Here is a 20385-nt window from a genome sequence, read left to right as displayed (position 1 = left end):
CCTGGTGTATTGACCCTTTAATCATCCTATAGGGTCCTTCCTTATCCTTTGTGGTGGATTTTACTTTAAAGTCTATTTTATCAGAGATTAATATTGCCAGTCTTGCTCTTTTTTGAGTGTTGTTTGCTTGATATATTTTTTTCCATCCTTTGACTTTTAGTTTGTGTCTTTAAGTCTAAGGTGTGTCTCTTGTAGGCAGTATATAGATGGATCATGTTTTTTTATCCAATCTGCCACTCTCTGTCTCTTTATTGGTGCATTTTGTCCATTTACATTCAGCGTTATTATTGATATGTATGAGTTTAGTGCTGTCATTTTGATGTCTTTTTTTGTGTGTTGTTCACAGTTTCTTTGTTAACTTAGTTTTCTGTGTTCAGTCATTTTTCTTTTATGTATTTTCTTTTCATCTTTTTCACTGTTGTTGAGTTTGTGTTTGCTGAGTCTTTATATTTTTCTAGTTTCTAATTTTGGCTTGTAAGATTGTTAGCTTCCTTTGTGGTTACCGTAATATTTACCCTTATTTTTCTAAGTTTATACCAGTCTTTTATGTCTTTTATCACCTTGACTTCCTTTCCATATGAAAGATCTATGTCTACATTTTTTAAGTCCCTCTTTTTTGTTTTAATGTAGTCATCTTTTACATATTGATATCTGTTTCCCTATTTTTAGTGTTTTAGCTTTGATTTACTTTTGTGACTTCCCTGTCTGGTTGATATCCGGTTGCTCTGTCCTGTGTTCTACTCATGGGTTGTTATGTGATGTTACTGATTTTCTAACCAGGGGACTCTCTTTAGTATTTCTTGTAATTTTGGTTTGGTTTTTCCAAATTCCCTAACCTTCTGTTTATCTGGAAATGCCCCAATTTCACCATCATATTTGAGAGTCAGTTTTGCTGGATATATAATTCTTGGCTGGAAGTTTTTTTCCTTCAAGGCTTTATATATGTCATCCCATTGCCTTCTTGCCTGCATTGTTTCTGCTGAGTAGTCCGAGCTTATTCTTATTGATTCCTCTTTGTCGATGACTTTTCATTTATCCCAAGCTGATCTTAAAATTCTCTCTTTACCTTGGTTTTGGCAAGTTTGATTATAATATGTCTTGGTGACTTTCCTTTGGGAGCTACCTTATGTGGGGTTTGATGAACATCTTGGATAGATAGCTTGTCATCTTTACGATATCAGGGAAGTTTTCTGCCAGCAAGTCTTCAACAATTCTCTCTGTATTTTCTGTTATCCCCCCCTGTTCTGGTACTCCAATCATTTGTAGGTTATTCCTCTTGATAGAGTCCCACATAATTCTTAAGTTTTTTTTTTTCATTTTTTAATCCTTTTATCTGATTTTTCCTCAGATGAGTTGGTATCAAGTGCTTATCTTCAATCTCACTAATTCTGACTTCCATCGTCTCAATTCTCCTATGACTTTCTATTGAGTTGTCTAATTCTGAAATTTTATTGTTAATCTTCTGGATTTCTGATTTCTGTCTCTCTATGGATTCTTGCAGCCTGTTAAATTTGTCATTATGCTCTTCTCTAAACTTTTTAATTTCCTTTATCGTATGTTCTGCGTTTTGCTTAATTTCCTTCCTAATTTCTTGAAGAGTTCTGTATATTAATCTTTTGTATTCTGCCTCCAGTAATTCCAAGGAATTGCCTCACTGCTCTCCTCTGGAAAATTTCTAGATTCTTTATTTTGGGAGCTTGCTGAAGCCATCATGTATTGCCTCTTTATGTGATTTGATATTGACTGTTTTCTCTGAGCCATCAATAAGTTATTATATTTATTTATTTTATGTTTGCTTACTGTGTCTTACCATCTTGTTTTGTTTTGATATGCCCAAATAGGCTGCTCGTATGAGCTAGTTTGATTATTGACACCTTTGAAGCTCTAATGTCCTGTCACCAGGTGGTGAGATCTGTTACTAGGTATGTGAGCTTAGGAGTCCGCCCACTCCTGTTGGGATTCAGCTCAGGTGCCCAGGTAGATAGCCACCAAGTGTGTGGTGTAGGCTCTCACTTACAGTCCTAGACAGGCATGGGTGATTGGTGTAGGCACAGGCAACTGGCTGCAGCAGGGGGACACACTCTGAGCAAGGCAGAGGGCTGACGGTCACCCCCGAGTGTCCAGGAGGAAGGCGTGTCCCTGTTCACTACAGCACATAGGTGTGTGGGTTTTGCAGCTGGACTATGAGCACCTAATACTGTTAGCTGTAAGGACTGGGGGGCACCTCTTATTCATGGGCCCCTATTGCAGGTGTTTAGGTATTGCAGGTGTTTAGGTATTGCAGGTGGAGCCTCCAGTCCTCAGGTCCCTGATGTGAGTAGGTGAAGACCCTGCCTAATGGGCAAAGCAGTGTCAAATGTCAAGAACCTGCCACTTCACAGCTGAAACAGTTGAAGTTAGACTTCTGGTATATACCCTGTTGTACTGTGATAACAAGGGCCTACGCTACTGCAATGGGCCCACGCAAGTCTATGCAGGGGGAAACGGACTCAGAGTCCATAGATCCCTTATGTCTGTGCCTAGGTACTGGCTTCGGGGAGCCAGCAGTTTATTTTTTCCTCTGTTTGTTAATTTGTTCACTCTCCAACGCAGGGAGAATGGCTCTGGGCATGTAATGGATCCTACTTCTGGCCCAGGGGACTCAGCAGTTGCTGAAGCAGGTCCGGGACCCAGTGCAGAGCAGGGAGTGGGGAGGTCATTGGGAGAGGGATTTTTCCCTAAGGGGGGTGTTTTTGATCTGTGCAGTAAGCCGTACACAAGTACTTATATTTCACTGATCCAGGGCTGTTTCTCACTGGTTCTAGGTGGCCGTGTAGACTCTCTGGCACTAGGTCTCTCCCAGTGCAGAAAACGCACCTCCCGAGGATGGCTGCTTGCCTGCCTCACCACTCACCCCCAAGCTGATCAGGCCTGAAGGGCTCAGGCTCTTGCTGGGTCAGGACTGGCAACTCCTCGCTGCTTCCGAACTGTCTCTCCCACCCCGCCACTCAGTCCGGTTCCTCAACTCTGCCTTTGATGTTCAGGGCCCCCAGGTTGCCATATATAATCGATTCACTTGTTTTTTTCAGGTCTTTGTTGTAAGAGGGTCCACTGGAATCTTCAGAGTACTCTGCCATCTTGGCCCCACCCTGCCAAAGTTCTACTCTCTCATATAAGGTCACTATGTCCCATAAGTTGGAATTGACCTGACGGTAACTTTTTTTTTCTTTTTCTTGCCCGTCTGGGGTTGTAAATTTGAAAAGAGGCTTTGATTCTGTAGGAAGGTGCTGTGGAGTTTGGGGAGAGACAGATGGCAGCCATACCTAGAAGCAGAATCTTTGATGTGGTTAAAAAAAAAAAGTGAAATTCTTCACTACAGATAAGTAAGCACAAGTAAGTCCGTGCTTACCTTGCTTGTTGGATAATCTGCCCCAGGATTTGAACCACCAACCTTTCAATTAATAGTCGAGTGTGGATCCATTTTTACCACCCAGGGACTCCAAATTAGATGTATTCTCTTTATATTCCTACATTGTCTTGAAAGCATTTGTGTCTCATGAGTCCTCCAGAAAACAGACAATGAGAAGAAGTTAGGAAGGTAAAAAGTTTATCTGTGAACAATAAAGAGGGGACAAACAGGACTGGACAGGGAGGACAACAGACTAAGATGCAGATCTGACATTAAGTAAAGAAAGGAGGAAGCAGGATTGGTCAAGGAGATCCCCAGATCGCAATGCAGACTGACAACGTCTTGGTCAACCCAGAGCTCCAGAGCAAAGATGGTCTTGTCCAGAATGGACAGGCCCTAGCATCCCTTGCCATGCTTAGTCATTGGCTGGGGCGCTTGGCTGGAAAGCTGAAGCCCATCCTGAAGGTGCTGAAGCTGGAGGCTGTCAGCTAACTGTGCTCCTTGCAGCTGAACAGCGAATTGTTTCTTAAGTGAAAGCAAGCTGCTTGGTTCCACGTGTGCTTCAGCATTTAAACACTTTTGCAGTAAAATCACCAAGAGTAAAAAACAATTCTGGTGACACTATTTCACAGCTACTTTAAAAAAAAATCTGTTGAATTCTGTTTAATGTGCTTTCAAACATTATTTTATGATTTAACTTGATTGTGTAACTTCCAGCTCTTTCCTGTGAAGCCGTTAAGTATCTAATTGTAAGTGCAGCCCTGAAATGTTGTGTCAAAGGACCAACAGGAGAAACATCGTTTTCTGCTGGGATAACTTTCTTTTTCACTTTCCCCTTCTGGAAGAAAAGTTTGGAGCAAACAGTGAGTAATCAGAGAAATTAGTGGCCACGTTAGAAAGGCAAGTTAACACTTTCTCTCAACCATTTAGCTGAGAATAATGCCTTTTGTTTTTTGCTACAAATAAGGTTTGGAAGGAAGCTGCATGTAAGGGATTTTTATGCAAAACTGCTCCAGAGTTAATAAGAACTTGATAGAACCTGGGGCTGGGGTAGAGCTTGGCACCTTTAGGAAGATTTCAACATGGACCTACAATACTGAGATAAATCATTTGTAACATTGGTCTTGACATTTAATCACATGCTGCTTGGGTGAGCTGCTTAAGATCAGAGACCAGGTCTCTAGGTTCTTAGCTTGCTTTGGACATGACACTGTGGTGCCTGGTACATCGTAGGCAAGCCAATAAAAGGTGGTGTATCAAATTTATCATTATTTTTTGGCTTTTGCCTTGCCCAGTCTTTGGTTATAAACTGTTGCAGCTCTATCCCCCTTTTATCCAAAAGAAGTAGAAGGTGTTGTTAGCTGTCGTTGAGGCAGCCCCCGATGCATGACGATCTCGTGCACAACAGAATGAAATGATTGTGGATGGAACTGTTGTGATCCATATGGTTTTCATTGGCTGATTTTCAGAAGTAGATCACCAGGCCTTTCTTCCTAGTCTGTCTTAGTCTGGAAGCTCTGCAGAAAACTATTCAGCATCATAGCAACACGCAAGCCTCCACTGACAGACAGGTGTTGGCTGCGCATGAGGTGTATTGGCCAGGAACTGAACCCAGGAGAAGTAGAAATATTAGTATTTAAATTTAGCTGTAAAAGAATATTTATTGCAGCAGCATCTTCTATAGTCAAATTCTATGACCACAACGAGGAGAATGGTTGGAAAACAGCACTTCCATCCTGTGGAATACCATGGAGCTACTGAAAAAAATTAGATGCGTAATATGTATCAACTTCAAAAGACGACCTCATTATATTGCTAAGTGAGGAGGAGAAGAGCAAGTTATAGAATATGATATGTACTAGAAGCCCATGTGGAGCCCTGGTGGCATACTGGTTAGGAGCTTTGCTGCTAACCAAAAGATTGGCAGTTCAAATCCACCAGCTGCTCCTTGGAAACCTTATGGGGCAGTTCTACTCTGTCCCATAGGGTCTCTAGGAGTCAGAATCAACTCAACGACAATGGGTTTTTTGAGTTATGAGCACATACTGTGTATGTGTCTGTGAAAAAATCATGGAAAAATTCACATTCAATTATTTTTAAATTCAAACTATTTTTTTAAATGGTTACACTAAAAGGGTGAGAATGGGAGGAGAGAAGTGGAGACTAGTAAATTTAGTTACTTTTATGTTGTTTGATGTTTAAATTGTTACAATAAGTAAGCATGACTTTTGTAGTGCATATAAGTAACATTTAAAGAAAAGTGCCAGACAACTAGGACCTGTCATAGATATATAGGAAATCCTAGGTGGCTCAAATGGTGAAGTGCTCAACTATTAACCAAAAGGTTGGTGGTTTGAACCCACTCATAGGCATCTTGGAAGAAAGGCCTGACGATATGCTTCCAAAAGGTCACAGGCTTGAAAACCCTATGAAGCACAGTTCTAGTCTGCACATACGGGGTTGCCATGTGTTGGAATCAACTTGATGGTAACGGGTTTAGTTGTTTTTTTTTTTTTGGGGGGGGGGGGCGGTGGTACAAACAGTAATATGTGCTTTGCTGCTAACCGAAAGGTTGGAGGTTTGAGTCCACTCAGAGGCACCTTGGAATAAAGGCCTGGTGATCTACTGAAAAATCTGCCATTGAAAATCATATGGAGTACAGTTCTACTCTGACACACATGGGGCCACCATGAGTTGGAACTGACTCAATGGCAATTGTTTTATACATACATATATAATATACATATATATATTAGAATCCATTCCTCTGACATCTTCACCCAGTAAGGTTCAATAACTATGAGCTAATGAATACCAATTGCATATTTCTTAAGTATACTGATTGAAGAATATTATTTAGTATTTCTTCTTTGTTGCTATAATAATGAGTTTTTTTTTTTTAATAAAAAGACAATTGAGGGGGAAAGTATGCTAATATTTCTTCATGGAGAAGAAAGTACACAAAAATTTACTGATCACTTTACTTTGTGCCAGGCACTGTGATAGGCACTCTGCATTCCTTTTCTCATTTAATCCTCACAACGTCCCTGTGAGATGGGTATTATCATCCCCATTTTAGTAATAAGAAAACGTGCCTGAAACCATACAGCTATGAATCTGAGCAAGGTTCTTGCCTGCCTATCCTTTTCTCCTATCATACTGGCTCCAGGTAGGTATGACACAAGTATGTCACAGAGAATAAAGCTGCATGGATATGAAGTCACAACCCAGGACCACCATGCATTGACTGTGCAGGTTCAAACAGCTTATATGCTGTTACTGTCCTAGCAACTCAGTATCCAGCCAAGAGCAGAAGAAGTGGGGCTGTTTCATAGATACATATCATATTCATCCGAAGTTTCCTGCTGGGAATGGGATTGGGATCAGATATTACTTAGGAACCAGAATATTTATCAATCTCTATACGTGACTGCTAACCAAAAGGTTGGTGGTTCGAACCCACCCAGCAGCTCCGTGGGAGAAAAACCTGGAGATCTGCTTCCTGTAAAGATTACAGATTAGAAAACCCTATGCAGCAGTTTTATTCTATTACATGGGGTCACTATGAGTCAAAAGTGACTCCATGATGCCTAACAAAAACAACACATCAGTGTACAGAGTTTGGAAAAGTGCTTAGCAGAATCTGATGTCCTACACAGCACACATATACATACCCAGCTGAGAACTTCTGTCCTACATCAGTGATTCTCAAAGTTGGCGGCCCACCAGTATCACTTGGGGAGCTTTACAAAGTACAGAGACCTGGGTCCCACCTTCAGAGATTCTGACTAATGGGTCTGGATGCAGCCTGAGTGTTGGCATATTTAAAAGCTACCTGCAAAACTGGACGTATAATTTGTGGGGCCTGGTGCAAAATGAAAATGTGGAACTTGTTGTTTGAAAATTATTTAGAATTTCAAGACCGTGACAACAAAACATGGAACTAAACATGGGGTCCTTCTGAGCATAGGGCTCCATGCAACTACACAGGCACACGCCCACGAAGCTGGAGCCGGCTGCCCAGGTGATTCTGATGTGCAGCCAAGGTTGAGAACCACAGGTCTAAACCACCCAAGCATATTTCAAACTGGTTAATGAAATGCTAAAAGCCCTGGATTACCCTAGAATTTGAGGCAGTGATGTTTCAGTGGTAGAATTCTCACCTTCCATGCGGGAGACCTGTGTTCAATTCCCTGCCAATGCACCTCATGTGCAACCACCACCCATCTGTCAGTGGCAGCTTGTGTGTTGCTATGATGCTGAGTAGGTTCCAGCGGAGCTTCCAAACTAAGACTGACTAGGAAGAAAAGTCTGGTGATCTACTTCCGAAAATCAGCCAGTGAAAACCCTATGGATCACAATGGTCTCATCCCATTGTGCACGGGATCACCATGAGTTGGGGGCTGATTTGATGGCAGATAACAACAACAACCACCTGGAATTTATCTCAACACCACTAAATACTTTTAAAAGCAGTGCTTGGATCCAGGCTGCCTCAGATGGGGGTTTACAGATGTAAGTGGAGGGAAAAAAGAGAAGAAGGAAGAAGCAATGAAAGTGTGCCTCTGAAAAGTTGTATCTACATAGAATGGTGTGGATCAAATTACTTGCCTAATTGGCAAATGTTATTTCATTGTTTAACCTTTGCTTCTGATTGGTCTTCAAGTGCAGTGCTTCTAATATTTTGACTTCAAATTCCAAGCTCTGAAGAGTTCTTATCACATAGTTTTAAAAAATTAGAAAAAAAGAAACAAAAAGGAAGACAATGCTTAGGGGACACTGAGCTTCTCTGTTAAAGATGATAGAAAAATTTGGGTGAACAGCATGATGAATCTAATTAATGGCACTGAATTGTACATGTGAAGAATGTTGAAATGACCAATATTTTCTTACATATATATTTGCCACAATAAAAAAATATATAAAATAAAACACTTGCTCTCCTTGAGTAGAGCAAAGCGGGCTTTGTAGTCAGTTACTACAGTGGTGAAGGTGTCACCACTCTCAGAAATCTGCTCTGCAGTCGGTGGAAAGCAGCTGCTTCAAGAGTGATGATTCTGTAAAAATAGCTCCTTTCCTACCTGGCAAAGAAATGACTTCATATTCTTCAAGCCCAGAGGTTTTCAAAGCACCAACTGCAAAGGACATTGCTTCATGCCTAATCCTTCTGTGGAGGCTGCGTCCGACACTGTAATTAAGTGCACTCCAAGCGCAGTTGGGAGGAAATTTCTGGTGGTAGAGTAAGGAGCTCCAGTCCTAGAATGGACTCCTCCCCACTCCCAGTATCAGCATCACTTAGGCACTTGTTAGAAACACAAATTCCCATGCCCCACCTATCAGTTGGAAACCCTGGTGGCGTAGTGGTTCAGAATTTGGCTGCTAACCAAAATGTCAGCAGTTCAAATCCACCAGGTGCTCCTTGGAAACCCCATTGGGTAGTTCTCCTCTGTCCTATAGGGTAGCTATGAGTTGGAATCGACTTGACAGCAACAAGTTTTTTTTTTTTTTTTTTGGTTACCAACTCGTTGCCTTTGAGTTCTGACTCATAGCAACTCTATAGGACAGAGTAGAACTGCCCCATAGGGTTTTCAAGGCTGTAACCTTTACAGAAGCAGACTCCCACATCTTTCTCCTGCAGAGTGGCTGATCGGTTTGAATTGCAGACCTTTCGGTTAGCAGCCAAACTATTTAACCACTGAGCCACCAAGACTCCTTATGCCCCACCTGGACCTACTAAATCAGAGGTTCTGGACGTGGAGCCCTGAGGCCTGGGTATTAACATGCCTCCAGGTGATTCTGATGCAGTGCTCAAGTTTGAGAACCACTGCCCTCAAGGTTGTCAACTGAGGGTAATTGGGCCAGTTCCTGTGATTATCCTCCCTGATAGCTGTTGAAATTATTCCCTACAAGTTTCAGCTCCTTGCCAGCTCCTCTTTCCTACCTCCTTGACAAAATGAGGAAGAGAGAAAAAGTGGTTCAGCAGCATTACCTGCTTCAACTATTATATATAAAATCAGAAGGAAAGAATTTTCAATGTTTGAAAATGAAACATCCAACCCGCCAGCAGGTACTTCGAGCAGTAGTTGCTGGCTATGTGCAGCTCTAATCAACACACAATTGCGCTTTTTTTTAGCAGCAATTTGAAGTCACAAATTGCCTTAGGGAAAGGAAAGGAAAAACGGAGCTTCTAGTTACTAATTCAAGCTTACACCAGAATCAGAACCTTTAAAGAATAGATTTAAACGAGGTTTTAATGTATGATTTCAAGCAACTTTTACCACGCTAGCCTGTGCAAGATGCGCAGGTTATGGCTAAGCCAGGGATAGGAGGACAATGACATACATTCCACTACATCCTTACCCTGCACCAAGGACAGACATTACTAATTGATCACAGCCCTCTTCATTCTTCTCAGCAAAGTGCCCTTGGTACCCATTACCAGGCTACTGGAGTTGGCACATGAGATGGAACCTACTTGACAGCCACAGTGCCCACAATACCGAACACCCAGATGGTGAGAGAGCGAACTGTTTTTTTTTATTTTTAGACAACAGTTGCATACTTACATAACACGATGTCAGAATGAACTTACTTTCATAATGTGAGTAAGCACATTTAGTTAAAAATGTGAAATATTTTGACCCTCTTTGTTGTCCTTCTTAAGGCAGGTAACTGACCATACTAGAAGAAGAGAACCAGAGGGAAGGACAAGGGTGTTTGAGGAATATTATGCTCTCCCTAGGGGATGTGTGATGGTCTTTACTGCACCACCATTGGGGATGCTGAACTCTAGGTGAGCATCATAATTCCCAGCTAACAGGCTTGGACATTCCAAACTGACAGATTGAGTTTACCATCAGAAGCAATTCCTCTGAATACTTGGCTGCATTTTTCCACAAGAGTAACCAGTGTGTCAAGTAGTGTGGGGGTTAAATTAACCAGATTCAGACCAGTCATATCTGTTTTATTTCTGTGTTTAAATTGCTGCTCTATCATTAACTCAACTGCAGTGAGTCCTTGGGCCTACTCTCCTCTGAACCTTGATTTCCTCATCAGTTTAAACACACACACAAGTACAACTCCAACTTATAGGGCTGTTACGAGGGTTAAATAAGATAATGCTGTAATGTATGTAGGGCAGTGTCAAGTATATAGTGAGCACTTAACACATGCTAGTTTTTATAATTATAGTTACTGGTGAAATTTAATTGATTTCCTCTTCTAGAAACCCTTCCTGCTGTGACTCTTACCCAGTATGATGCTACTGTAATGCCGCTCATCCTCACTCTGAACGACCTCAGAAGAGTCAGACTGGTAGGTGAACTCTCCACCAAATCATCCGTGCAGAAACTCATCCACTTCTTCAGACAGAAGTGCATACTGGGCCTTTGTTGGCCTCCCATAGGTGACCCCATTCCCACTTACATGCATCACCGATTCCCTCACCCCCAACCCTCTTTACCCAGCCCTCTCACTGCAAGCCTTCTTCTCCTTCATAAACAGTCTTCTGTGGAAATGTTGACTCACTATCTGCCAGAGTCAGAGGAGGATGTACACCCACTCCTCACTTATCTACATGGTTAGGTTCCAAAGAGCCAGTCATTATGTGAAAATTGGTGTTCTGTGAAAATGGAGGATGACCATACCAGATCACAAAATGGAGGATGACTATATCATTACATAACTGCCAGATTACATCATTACACAGCTGCCAAATTACATCATGACACAACTGCCAAACTACTGAGAATCATGACCTAGCCAACTTGACACATAACCTTAACCATCACAGCCAGTGTTACTCTCGCCTCGTACCTCAGCGTTCATCACTGCCAGTTGTATGTCATTAATGTGCAGAATAGTCTGATGGTGGATTTTTTGCTATTGTCATAAATGCAAAATGTTGGATAATAAGATAGTCGATAAGTGAGGAGTAGGTGTATTTATTAATTAAAATACAATTGGCATGTCTCCTCCTAAGTGATATCTTCCTGCAACATCTCTACCTACATTTTTATGCGCTGGACAGTCATGTTCAGGGCTGCTGCATACAGTTATGCGGGTCGCGCACTGCACAACCCAGGGGTGTCATTCATGATGTAGAACCCAATTCTACCTGGCAGCCCTGGTTTATACTCTGGGCAAGTCTACTGCTCAAACTGATCTGAATTAACCAATGCATTGGAGTTGACCTGTGAGATGAAACCTATTAGTCAGACTCACGATAGCAGAGAGCCAGTATTCTCCAAAGACATCAGGGTGGCCTGCTGCCCTCTCTGAAGAGACTTCAATTACCTCCATTATCTGCAGGGAGAAGGGGAAGAATTGGCCTTCCTTTGCTCCCCTGGGCCACTTTCAGATCACCAAATGACTCATAATCTCAATCCAACTCTCTCTAGCCTTTCTTTATTCTCTTGAACTCTACCTAGTTATCCAAATTTTTATTCCTGTCGTGTTTTCTCCCAAGGACCTACTTTCACTCAACAATATTCAACAAATATTCAATTGAGTATCTAAGTGCTACACATTAGGCTAAGCACATATGTTCCCTCACCCCCATGGAACTTTGACACTCATTATGAAAAGTGGACATTAAACAAATACTTGTATAATTAATTAATGATTTAATTATAATTCGATCATCTTGGATAGTGTCACACCTAGCTCACAGTTTTTTGTTTTTATTCCTTTGTTCAACAACTTCAACAACTTTAGAAGAAACTTTGGCAATTGATGCAATTCTTCAGCCTCATGTTTTTTCTAGATTTGAGTCCACTGGCCTTTATTCACATGCCTAACCACCACTCCCCAGACCTGGGGACCAGGCAGCCTTACTCTGCATTTGAGGTGTTTAATGTGGCACCCCTTATTTCTGGCCACAACCTCCATGCCATCCCTCCATATCAACTCCAGTCACCAAGCCCACTAGGCATTCTACTCACCATGGTTGGATCCATCCCTGGCTTGGATAAGTTTAGCTATCCAAGTTCAGCCTTCCTAAACTATCCTTGATCCCAGTGTCAGCTATCTCATATTCTCTTCATACCTTCAAATAATGGCCCTATAACTTGTATTCATGTCTCCAGGGTCTTATGCACTCTTTTCATTACCCTCTTCCAATCCAATCCACAGCATTTCCCAAAGTAGTCTCCCCAGAGCCTCTTTCTTATCACCCACCCTACTTGGAAACCTATGGGAGTTCATCGTTTTTTATTGGATAAAATCCACATTGCAGTCCCTGGATCTCTAGACTCCAATCTGGTTCTCCAGACTTAATGTGCAATACTTACCTACAGGAAGCCCCTCTCCAGCAGGCTTCTCTCTGCCTTGTTCCCAAGATGTACCATGCAGAGTGTCAGCCCATCTGAAGACTATACATCCTTCAGGGACCATGCAGGTCTCTCCTGCCTGGGTCTTTCCCTGCCATCACACCTCTCCTTCTCCCTTCTCAAGGACCACATGTTCTCTGGACCCCTCATCTTAGCTCTTAATTGTCTATCCCCCTCTCACTGAGGAGCATCACATATCTATGTACTAAATAATAACCCTTGGATGGCAGGGATTGTTAGGCATGAGTAGTGTATTCTCTCAGCATCTACCATAGTCACAGGCAGAGAATCAATGTTTAATGAACGAAGACCTTCATGATTCTAAATGTAATCCCTCCTACAACAAGCAAAGCCCTCCTCTCTGGCTCTATACTCAGCAGTCACAGACTGGTTCCTTTGCAACTTCTTTGATATAACCTTGCACAGTCCAGAAGGGAGTGATATGCTGGTAAGTGTTTAACTATCAGTTCTCTGGAAAACAAACAAAAAGCAGCTCTGATTTGTAGCATTTGCTGATTCCCATGGTATAAATATGCCTACCATGGCTGATCTCAAGCTACCAACGTGATGTCACTGAATACAGAGATGGAGAAATGCACACAATTGGCTCACAGTTTCCTAGTGTGAGCTGACTCCAGCACACCACTGTTGGAAGTCATGCTCATTTTCCTCCTTAAGGCATTTAATTTCCTTCTCTATCACTGTCTCACTCCCCACTGAATTTCACAAAAACATACTTTTTCTACTAGTTTTCATCCTTTAAGGCTCTGACCAAAGGAGCTAAACTCTCCTCTGTGTTGGCTTACAGAGCATGAAGGAAAGAAGGAGGAAAGGAAGGAAAGAAGGAATGGAGGGAGGGATGATAAATAATTTCTGATTGTTCTTTTCATGTTTTCTTACCATTATTGCAAACTACTTTTGGAGCCCTGCTCTGAATCTCCCAGGTGACTAAAAGAAACATTGCCAATTACACTGTATAAATCTTACCTTACAAAATGTCTTTAAAAAACAAACAAGAAACTTGACCTCTACACTAGCTCTTTTAGCACAAAGTGAAGTCTGTCTCAGTGAGAGCAGGGTGTGGGTGAAGCAAAGGTGGTGACAGGGGAGAGAAGGTACTGGGGAATGGAGAAAGACTGAATCTAGCCAGGGGTGCCTTCTATTGAAATTGTACCATTATATACAGTGAATTAACATCCACAAGGATTAGCTCTGGGATGTTCTGAATCACGAGAGATGGGTGTCTGGTAGAGGGTGGTCAGCGGTAACTAGGCAGAGGACTTTATACCATGCTGTTGTGCATCATATAAACTGATAAATGAATCAATCCTTCCCCAATGCCATGTGAGCCACAGAGAGGACTGAACCTTCTCTAAGCAGAATGCACAAACAATGCTATACAAAAATGGAAGGTGAAGGATGGGGCAGAACCATCAATTGCTCCTTTATAGGCATCTAGTTGTTGGTGAGCTCACCCTGAATTGTAACTCCCTGGCATGGTCATAAAGTGAGAAGGCTCTTTACTCTTTTCCTGACAAAGGCAGGGAAAAGGTTGATGTGTGCTCTCTGGGATGAAATGCAGTCCAGAAACATTTAAGCACATGACATAAATAACAACATTAAAATCACTAGCACCATTACCACATGCCATAACAATAATTAATAATGAGGGAAAACAGGGTACAGGACTAAAAGCCCACCTCCCAAACACTCTTTCGAGTTTACTGGAGAAAGCTGTAATCCAATTTATCTGGCACCCAGCCTTCCAAGGCATGATCTTTAAATATGTCAGTGTCTAAGCAGGAATAGAAAATTATCTGCACAGAAGTGGAAGTTGTGGTTCAGTAACATATTTAATGAAAGTCAATGGGAAATATGTATAGATCATGTGGATCAGATTATGGTCAGTCAGTTGAAACTCCTGAGGAGCTGGTAGGAGGAGGGCAGTGTGATCTGACAAGGAGAGTCCCAGCACCCACCAAGTGATGCTGATGCGTGAGCTAGTGTTCTTTAAGAGAAAACTCAGAGCATGAAAATGGTCGCCTAATGGGGCAAACTTACAAATGTGACTTCCAATTTCACAGATGGCTTTTTGACCCCTCGGCGCATTAAGAGAAGCAGTGAATGGAAGGATGGTGACATTCTCTCTAAAGATAATATATGAACAGGTTGTCTGTAAGACTTAGACTAAGCATACTTTATTTAGTTAAAATACTGGGAGACGCAACTCCATGGGTCTCAAAATATTTATATGAATAAAGTATTTCCAGACTGAGGAGCTAAAAACAAGACTACAGCCTATGTGGGAAGAAAGACTGAACAATAGCTAATGAGGATTGAAGAAGAAAAGATAGTGTTATCAAAGAAAATACAAATAGGGAAGAGGACACAAAGCAAACACATCTTTTAAGAAGATTTAGAGGAGGCAGTGGAAGAGGCAGTAAAGAGATTACTTATAAAGTAATGATATTTTTGAATATTTTATCTCATTTACAGTAATAAGGCTGGGTCCATTACCAAATTGACTCAACCACTGAACCATAAAGAAAGATGAAAATTCTAGATCAGTCTATAGATATGATTTCCTGAAAGCATCTCAGCAGTTAGTTCTATGCTGAGCTGGGTTTCTATTCCAATGCAGTAAAATGAATGAGGCAACACATATTTCTTGGGAGTGAAATATGTCTTCTGTTGTCATCTACAGCAGAGATCTTTTGTAGCAAACTTGGCTATGGATGGACTTTTGGCAGGAAATAGCAGTCTTCCTTCTATTCATCATGGTCTGTCCTCTAATGCATGCAAGTAGGAAAAGGGGATTGCAAAGTATGGAAAGAAATATTGGCTCAGAGCCATTGGGATATCATTGTCAATGAGTGGGATATTGGGTCCAGCTTCCAAAAATGTATATTTCTTCCAAAGGCTGCTCAGCTGAGTACCTTATGTCTCTCCCCTTATCTGAATGTGGTGGTCCATTGCCAGAGCTATTTCTGAATCTTTTAAAATTACAGCTGACTTCTCTGACACCCCCAACAAGCTTGGCACCACGATCAAGCTCCCCAAAAGATTCTGAATGATGTTGTCTCTCTGTCCTAGATACTCAGTGTAGATAGTTCATACTCATCTTCTAGGGAAAAGATGACAGAAGTTTGTTTCTCAATAAGATGACTTTTCAAGCTGAAAGAGAACACCTAGAGAGGTGGGAAGAAGATCTTTGGACACCGAGAGGACAGAAACGAGGGGAGGGGAGAGCCATACCTGCTCCGATGACCTCTTCGATTTTCACAAAAGATACATCAATCTCCTTGGCAAACTCCCGGACAGCTTCGTTGGGGTCCTCATAAGTGAAGGGGTCAATGTAGATCTTCATCCCTGGGGAGCCTTGTTGGAGGAGATAAGCAGGGTTAACATCCCAAAGAGCTCACGATCATCATTAAGCACTGGCTGATGTCCCGAACACTAAGGGTGTTCCTGGGAGGCTATCTCTTATCCACTAGGCTGCAACCTTCTTCTGCCACTCAGTCCTGCCTTGTCTTGCCAGGCCTCCCCAACTCCCTTCCCTCGGGGCCACTCTAGCCTGGTCCTCTGTCCTCTATTTCTCCTCCATATTTTCTTCTCTTTTGGAGTTCTTGATGAAATGTGGAGCAGATTACTTATAAGTGACAGATTGGGACCAGTTCCCACACCAGCTCTCATAGAAGGCAAGGAAGCTGATTGATGCCAACCAAATGCATTAGCGGGAAAGTGGTGGTAAAATGGCAGGGTAGATATCAATATTTATCAGCTTGACAACTTTCCTGAGTGGAGGCCACTCTTAAGGTTATAACTGATGGCTGTGGTCCAGGCTGCAAGAGGGATGAGGATGGATTTTTTTAAAAAAGAAAGAAATTACTATCAGAAAACTCTCAAGATGGAAGTGCCAGGGAAGTATACCAGAAGAGAAAATGTGAAGAGAAAAGCTTAGAAAATACTAATAGAGAAAATATCAAAGTCTACATAGAAAAAACAAAGTGGAATACAAGAAAAATGATAATTGAACCCTTATGCCTTCAGACATACTGAGGTATGAAAAACATAAAATGGTGAAAGAGAAATACATAAAGGAATATATATTTTGTCACTGTTGTATACAGTGGCAAGATAAATAGGTGTGTATGGGGACAAAATAGAGAATTGTCATTGCAGAAAAAAATACATTCAAAGAGTGGAGGAGAGGGGACAAAAAAGTAAATGGAACCGAAGAAACAAATGGCTTCATTCACAAGGTAATTTTTCAACTTGTATGATGTGTCATTAGGCAAAGTATAGAAATTGCTCTCATGGTGGTGGGTTTTTTTTTTTTTTTTGTGGGGGGGAGCTTTAAAAGCCAAACAATGTGGTCTCAGTAGAGCATCCTTGTGGGCAATAGGAGTTTTGCTTGCCAGCTGTGCTGTCTAGTTCATGAAAGAGTCGAGTCAGCAGAGTAGGCAGTAAGAAAAAGTGAAACTGCTCCATGCCTAGTGGTTGGTACCAAGGTGAAGACTGGACCTCAGGTCCTGTGAGTTCTGTCTCAGCACTGCACCCCTCTTCCCCCAATTCCTACTGTGGCTTATTCTCTGGTGATTCCTAGCCCTTCACACATGTTCAAGTTTTGACATTTTTCACTCAAAAAACTTCCAACGGCTCTCCAGCTCCCCAAAATTAATGTTGCCTTGGTCACCAATTCAGACAAGGATTGGAAGTGTTGGAGTACAACCCAAAGGGAGAAGGAAGATACAGCAAAGAATTGAAAGGAGATTTTGTTTTTAAGCTAGAGAGAGCCAGATGCTCTGCCCAGAAGAATTGCCTTTTCTTAAAGATGGGTGTTTCCCATTCATTACTGTATTTTTATGCAAATAACACACACCTTCTATTTTTGTTTGCCAATCGATCCCTCCCCCTGTAAGATATTTTTATAAGTGTGCTATGCTAATTTTTCTACAGTAATATGTAAAAAAAAAAAAAAAATTGGCATAGTGATACTTACGAAAATACCTCCCTCATGGGGAGGGGAAAGCGTTTGGCAAACAAACGTAGAAGGTACTTGCTATCTGAGTAAAAATACAGTAAATAAAATCACTCCTAGCATGCTGGATGGCTTGTTTTACAATGATTAACACCATCCTCAAATGTTCCTGGAGTCCATGGGCCGTGCAAATGGTTAACATGCTCAGCTGCTAACTGAAAGGTTAGAGGTTTGAGTCTACCCAGAGGCACCTTGGATGAAAGACCTGGTGATCTACTTCTGAAAAATCAGCCATTGAAAACCCTATAGAGCACAGGTCTACTCTGATACACATGAAGTCTCCATAAGTAGGAATCAACTCAATGGCAACTGGTTAGAATGTTCCTTGGAAACTTTGGGATTACATTGACTTTTGAATGTGCTGACTAAAATTTGGACAAACCAAACAGATCTCCATCTTTGTGCTAGAATGTTCTAATCCCTGGGGAATGTGAAGGGGGGGTGTGTGTGTGTGTGTGTGTGTGTGTGTGTGTGTGTGTGTGTAAAAGGGAGCTTCTGTTTTAATAACAGTAGAGAAAGGGGAAAATAAAGATGGGGGGTCCTGATAGGCAGTCATCTCTTTCTCATTTGCTGTGGAGTACAGGTGAAGAGCAAGAATCAGCGAAACCCGACTGAAAGTGTCTAAGGATTACAGATAAGCATCTCCAGGCAGCTGCTGTCTTAGTCTGGCTTAGTTCCTTCAGAGGCAAACACTGAGACAAGGTTTTGAAAGCAAGTGGTTTATCTGGGAGATGATCCCAAGAAGTAGCTGTAGGTGAGTGGAGAAGATAAGAAATGGAAGGCAGCTGATAGAATGTGTGTTCTCAAGCCACTTACCACTGTGGGTAATGGAAGCAGGGTAATTCCCCTGAGGAAGCTCTGGGAACCCATGCAGAAGACCGTATGCCTCAGAGTTGGCCCACTCTAGGGTTGGGCCACACCAGTTCCCACCAGTCACTGTTGAAGGGGCTTAGCATGCTGTGCAGGTGGGCAGGGAGGCTCCTACAGCCAGAGAAAGCTCTCAGGTAGAGAAATGCAGATGCTGCAAGTGTAAGTGGGCCACTGTGCACAGGGGTGGTGAGGGTGGGACATGAGACAATGACAGACCCACTCTAAATGTAAAAAGGGAAATCAGGTCAATGTCAACAACCCATGACCTTTCCCCAATTCTATGCCGGAGGAGAGCCAGAAAAGAGAGGAGGTTTAGAGCCCAGATATTGGGGCCCACAGGTGAGGTCAGAGCCTGGAGCCTTTTACTGTTGTTGTTTTTAGGTGCCGTCAAGTTGATTCTGATGCATAGCGACCCCAAGTGACAGATTAGAACTACCCCATAGGGTTTTCTATGCTATAATCTTTATGGGAGCAGAATGCCAGGTCTTTCCTCCTGCAGAACTGCTGAGTGGGTTCCAACTGTCAATCTTTCAGTTAGCAGCCAAGCGCTTAACCGTTGTGCCACCAGGGTTCCTTATAGAGCCTTTTACTAGCCCTGCAAAATGGGGCAAGTCCGTGTACCTCTCTTGCAACAGTTTTCTTCTTTATCAATGGAAGAGCTGATAATATCTTTCTCCCAGGGTAGTTGTGAGATTAAAGAACATATTGCAAATAATATACCTTGCACAGTGCCTGATGTACAATGAGGACTCATTGACTAACATACTCATTATTATTAACAGTATATTGTTCTAGGAAGTGTTTGGGGAAGTAGGGAAGGGAAGTGAGGTGGTGGGCGGTGGGGGATGTAAGCCACTTAGGGTTATAGTCGTTACTTTAAAAATAACTACCTCGTTATTTTAGATCAAGGGTTTTTAAACGATGCATGCTAAGCTGTCCTACAGGACCTCTTCCATGGAAACTAATTAAACAATCTAGAATGTGCTGTAATGAATGGTTTCCAAGTTAAGATATATATAAGGATGAATGGGAAAGGTTTCTGAGTTAACGAGCTTTACAGATATTGGCTGCAATCAATTCAGGGAAGGAGCTATTCCCAGAAGGGAGATGGCTTATCCCTTGATGGAGCCAGGATTCTTTTAGGCCAGTAATGCACAACTAAGTGCACCCAAATGGGAGAAAGTTCACACTTTGACGACGGGGCCAATTTACTCACAAAGAGAGGTGAGCTACCTTGCTGCCTCGTGCTTGCGTGCGTGTGTGCGCGCGCGCGCGCACCTGCATGTGTATGCAAGCGTGTGATGTAACAACTGCTGTACTGAGGACAGTGGTTGTCACTGCGGGCTTTTCTAAAAAGCCAGGGAACCTGTATAGGACCTACGAGTGGTGATACAATGTCAATTGAGAACATACTAATTGCTGCACCTGGAGTCCCTGGGTGGTGCAAATGGTAACTGAAAGGTTGAATGTTCGAGTCCACCCACAGACACCCCAGAAGAAAGAACTAGCAATCTATTTCTGAAAAAAGAAAAAAAAAAAAAATCAGCCATTGAAAATCCTATGGCACTCAGTTCTGCTCTAATACACATGAGGTTGCCATGAGTTGGATTCGACTCCAGTAGCTGGTACTGGTGCATTGCTGGATCTACACAACAATAGAAATCAACTCTTGGCTTCCCTAAAACTGAGGAAACCATTGTCAAATTGGGGAAAGGAAACTGAAAATGTGAAATCAAAGGCCTAACACATTGCTCAGA

At 42.1% G+C, this 20385-nt stretch overlaps 1 protein-coding gene across 1 annotated transcript in view; it reads right to left on the bottom strand.

Moving 5' to 3' along the window:
• EPHB1 (EPH receptor B1) overlaps nt 1-20385 on the bottom strand; it is a 605917-nt gene that overhangs the window by 88248 nt on the left and 497284 nt on the right. The window contains exon 10 of the mRNA XM_004381423.2: nt 15973-16095. Coding sequence (XP_004381480.1) covers nt 15973-16095 — 123 coding nt within the window. The remainder of the gene's footprint in view (nt 1-15972; nt 16096-20385) is intronic.

The sequence above is a fragment of the Trichechus manatus genome, unplaced genomic scaffold, assembly GCF_000243295.1.
Source record: "Trichechus manatus latirostris isolate Lorelei unplaced genomic scaffold, TriManLat1.0 scaffold00084, whole genome shotgun sequence".
NCBI classification, from domain to species: Eukaryota; Metazoa; Chordata; class Mammalia; order Sirenia; family Trichechidae; genus Trichechus; species Trichechus manatus.
This window is presented reverse-complemented; position numbering and strand designations above follow the sequence as displayed.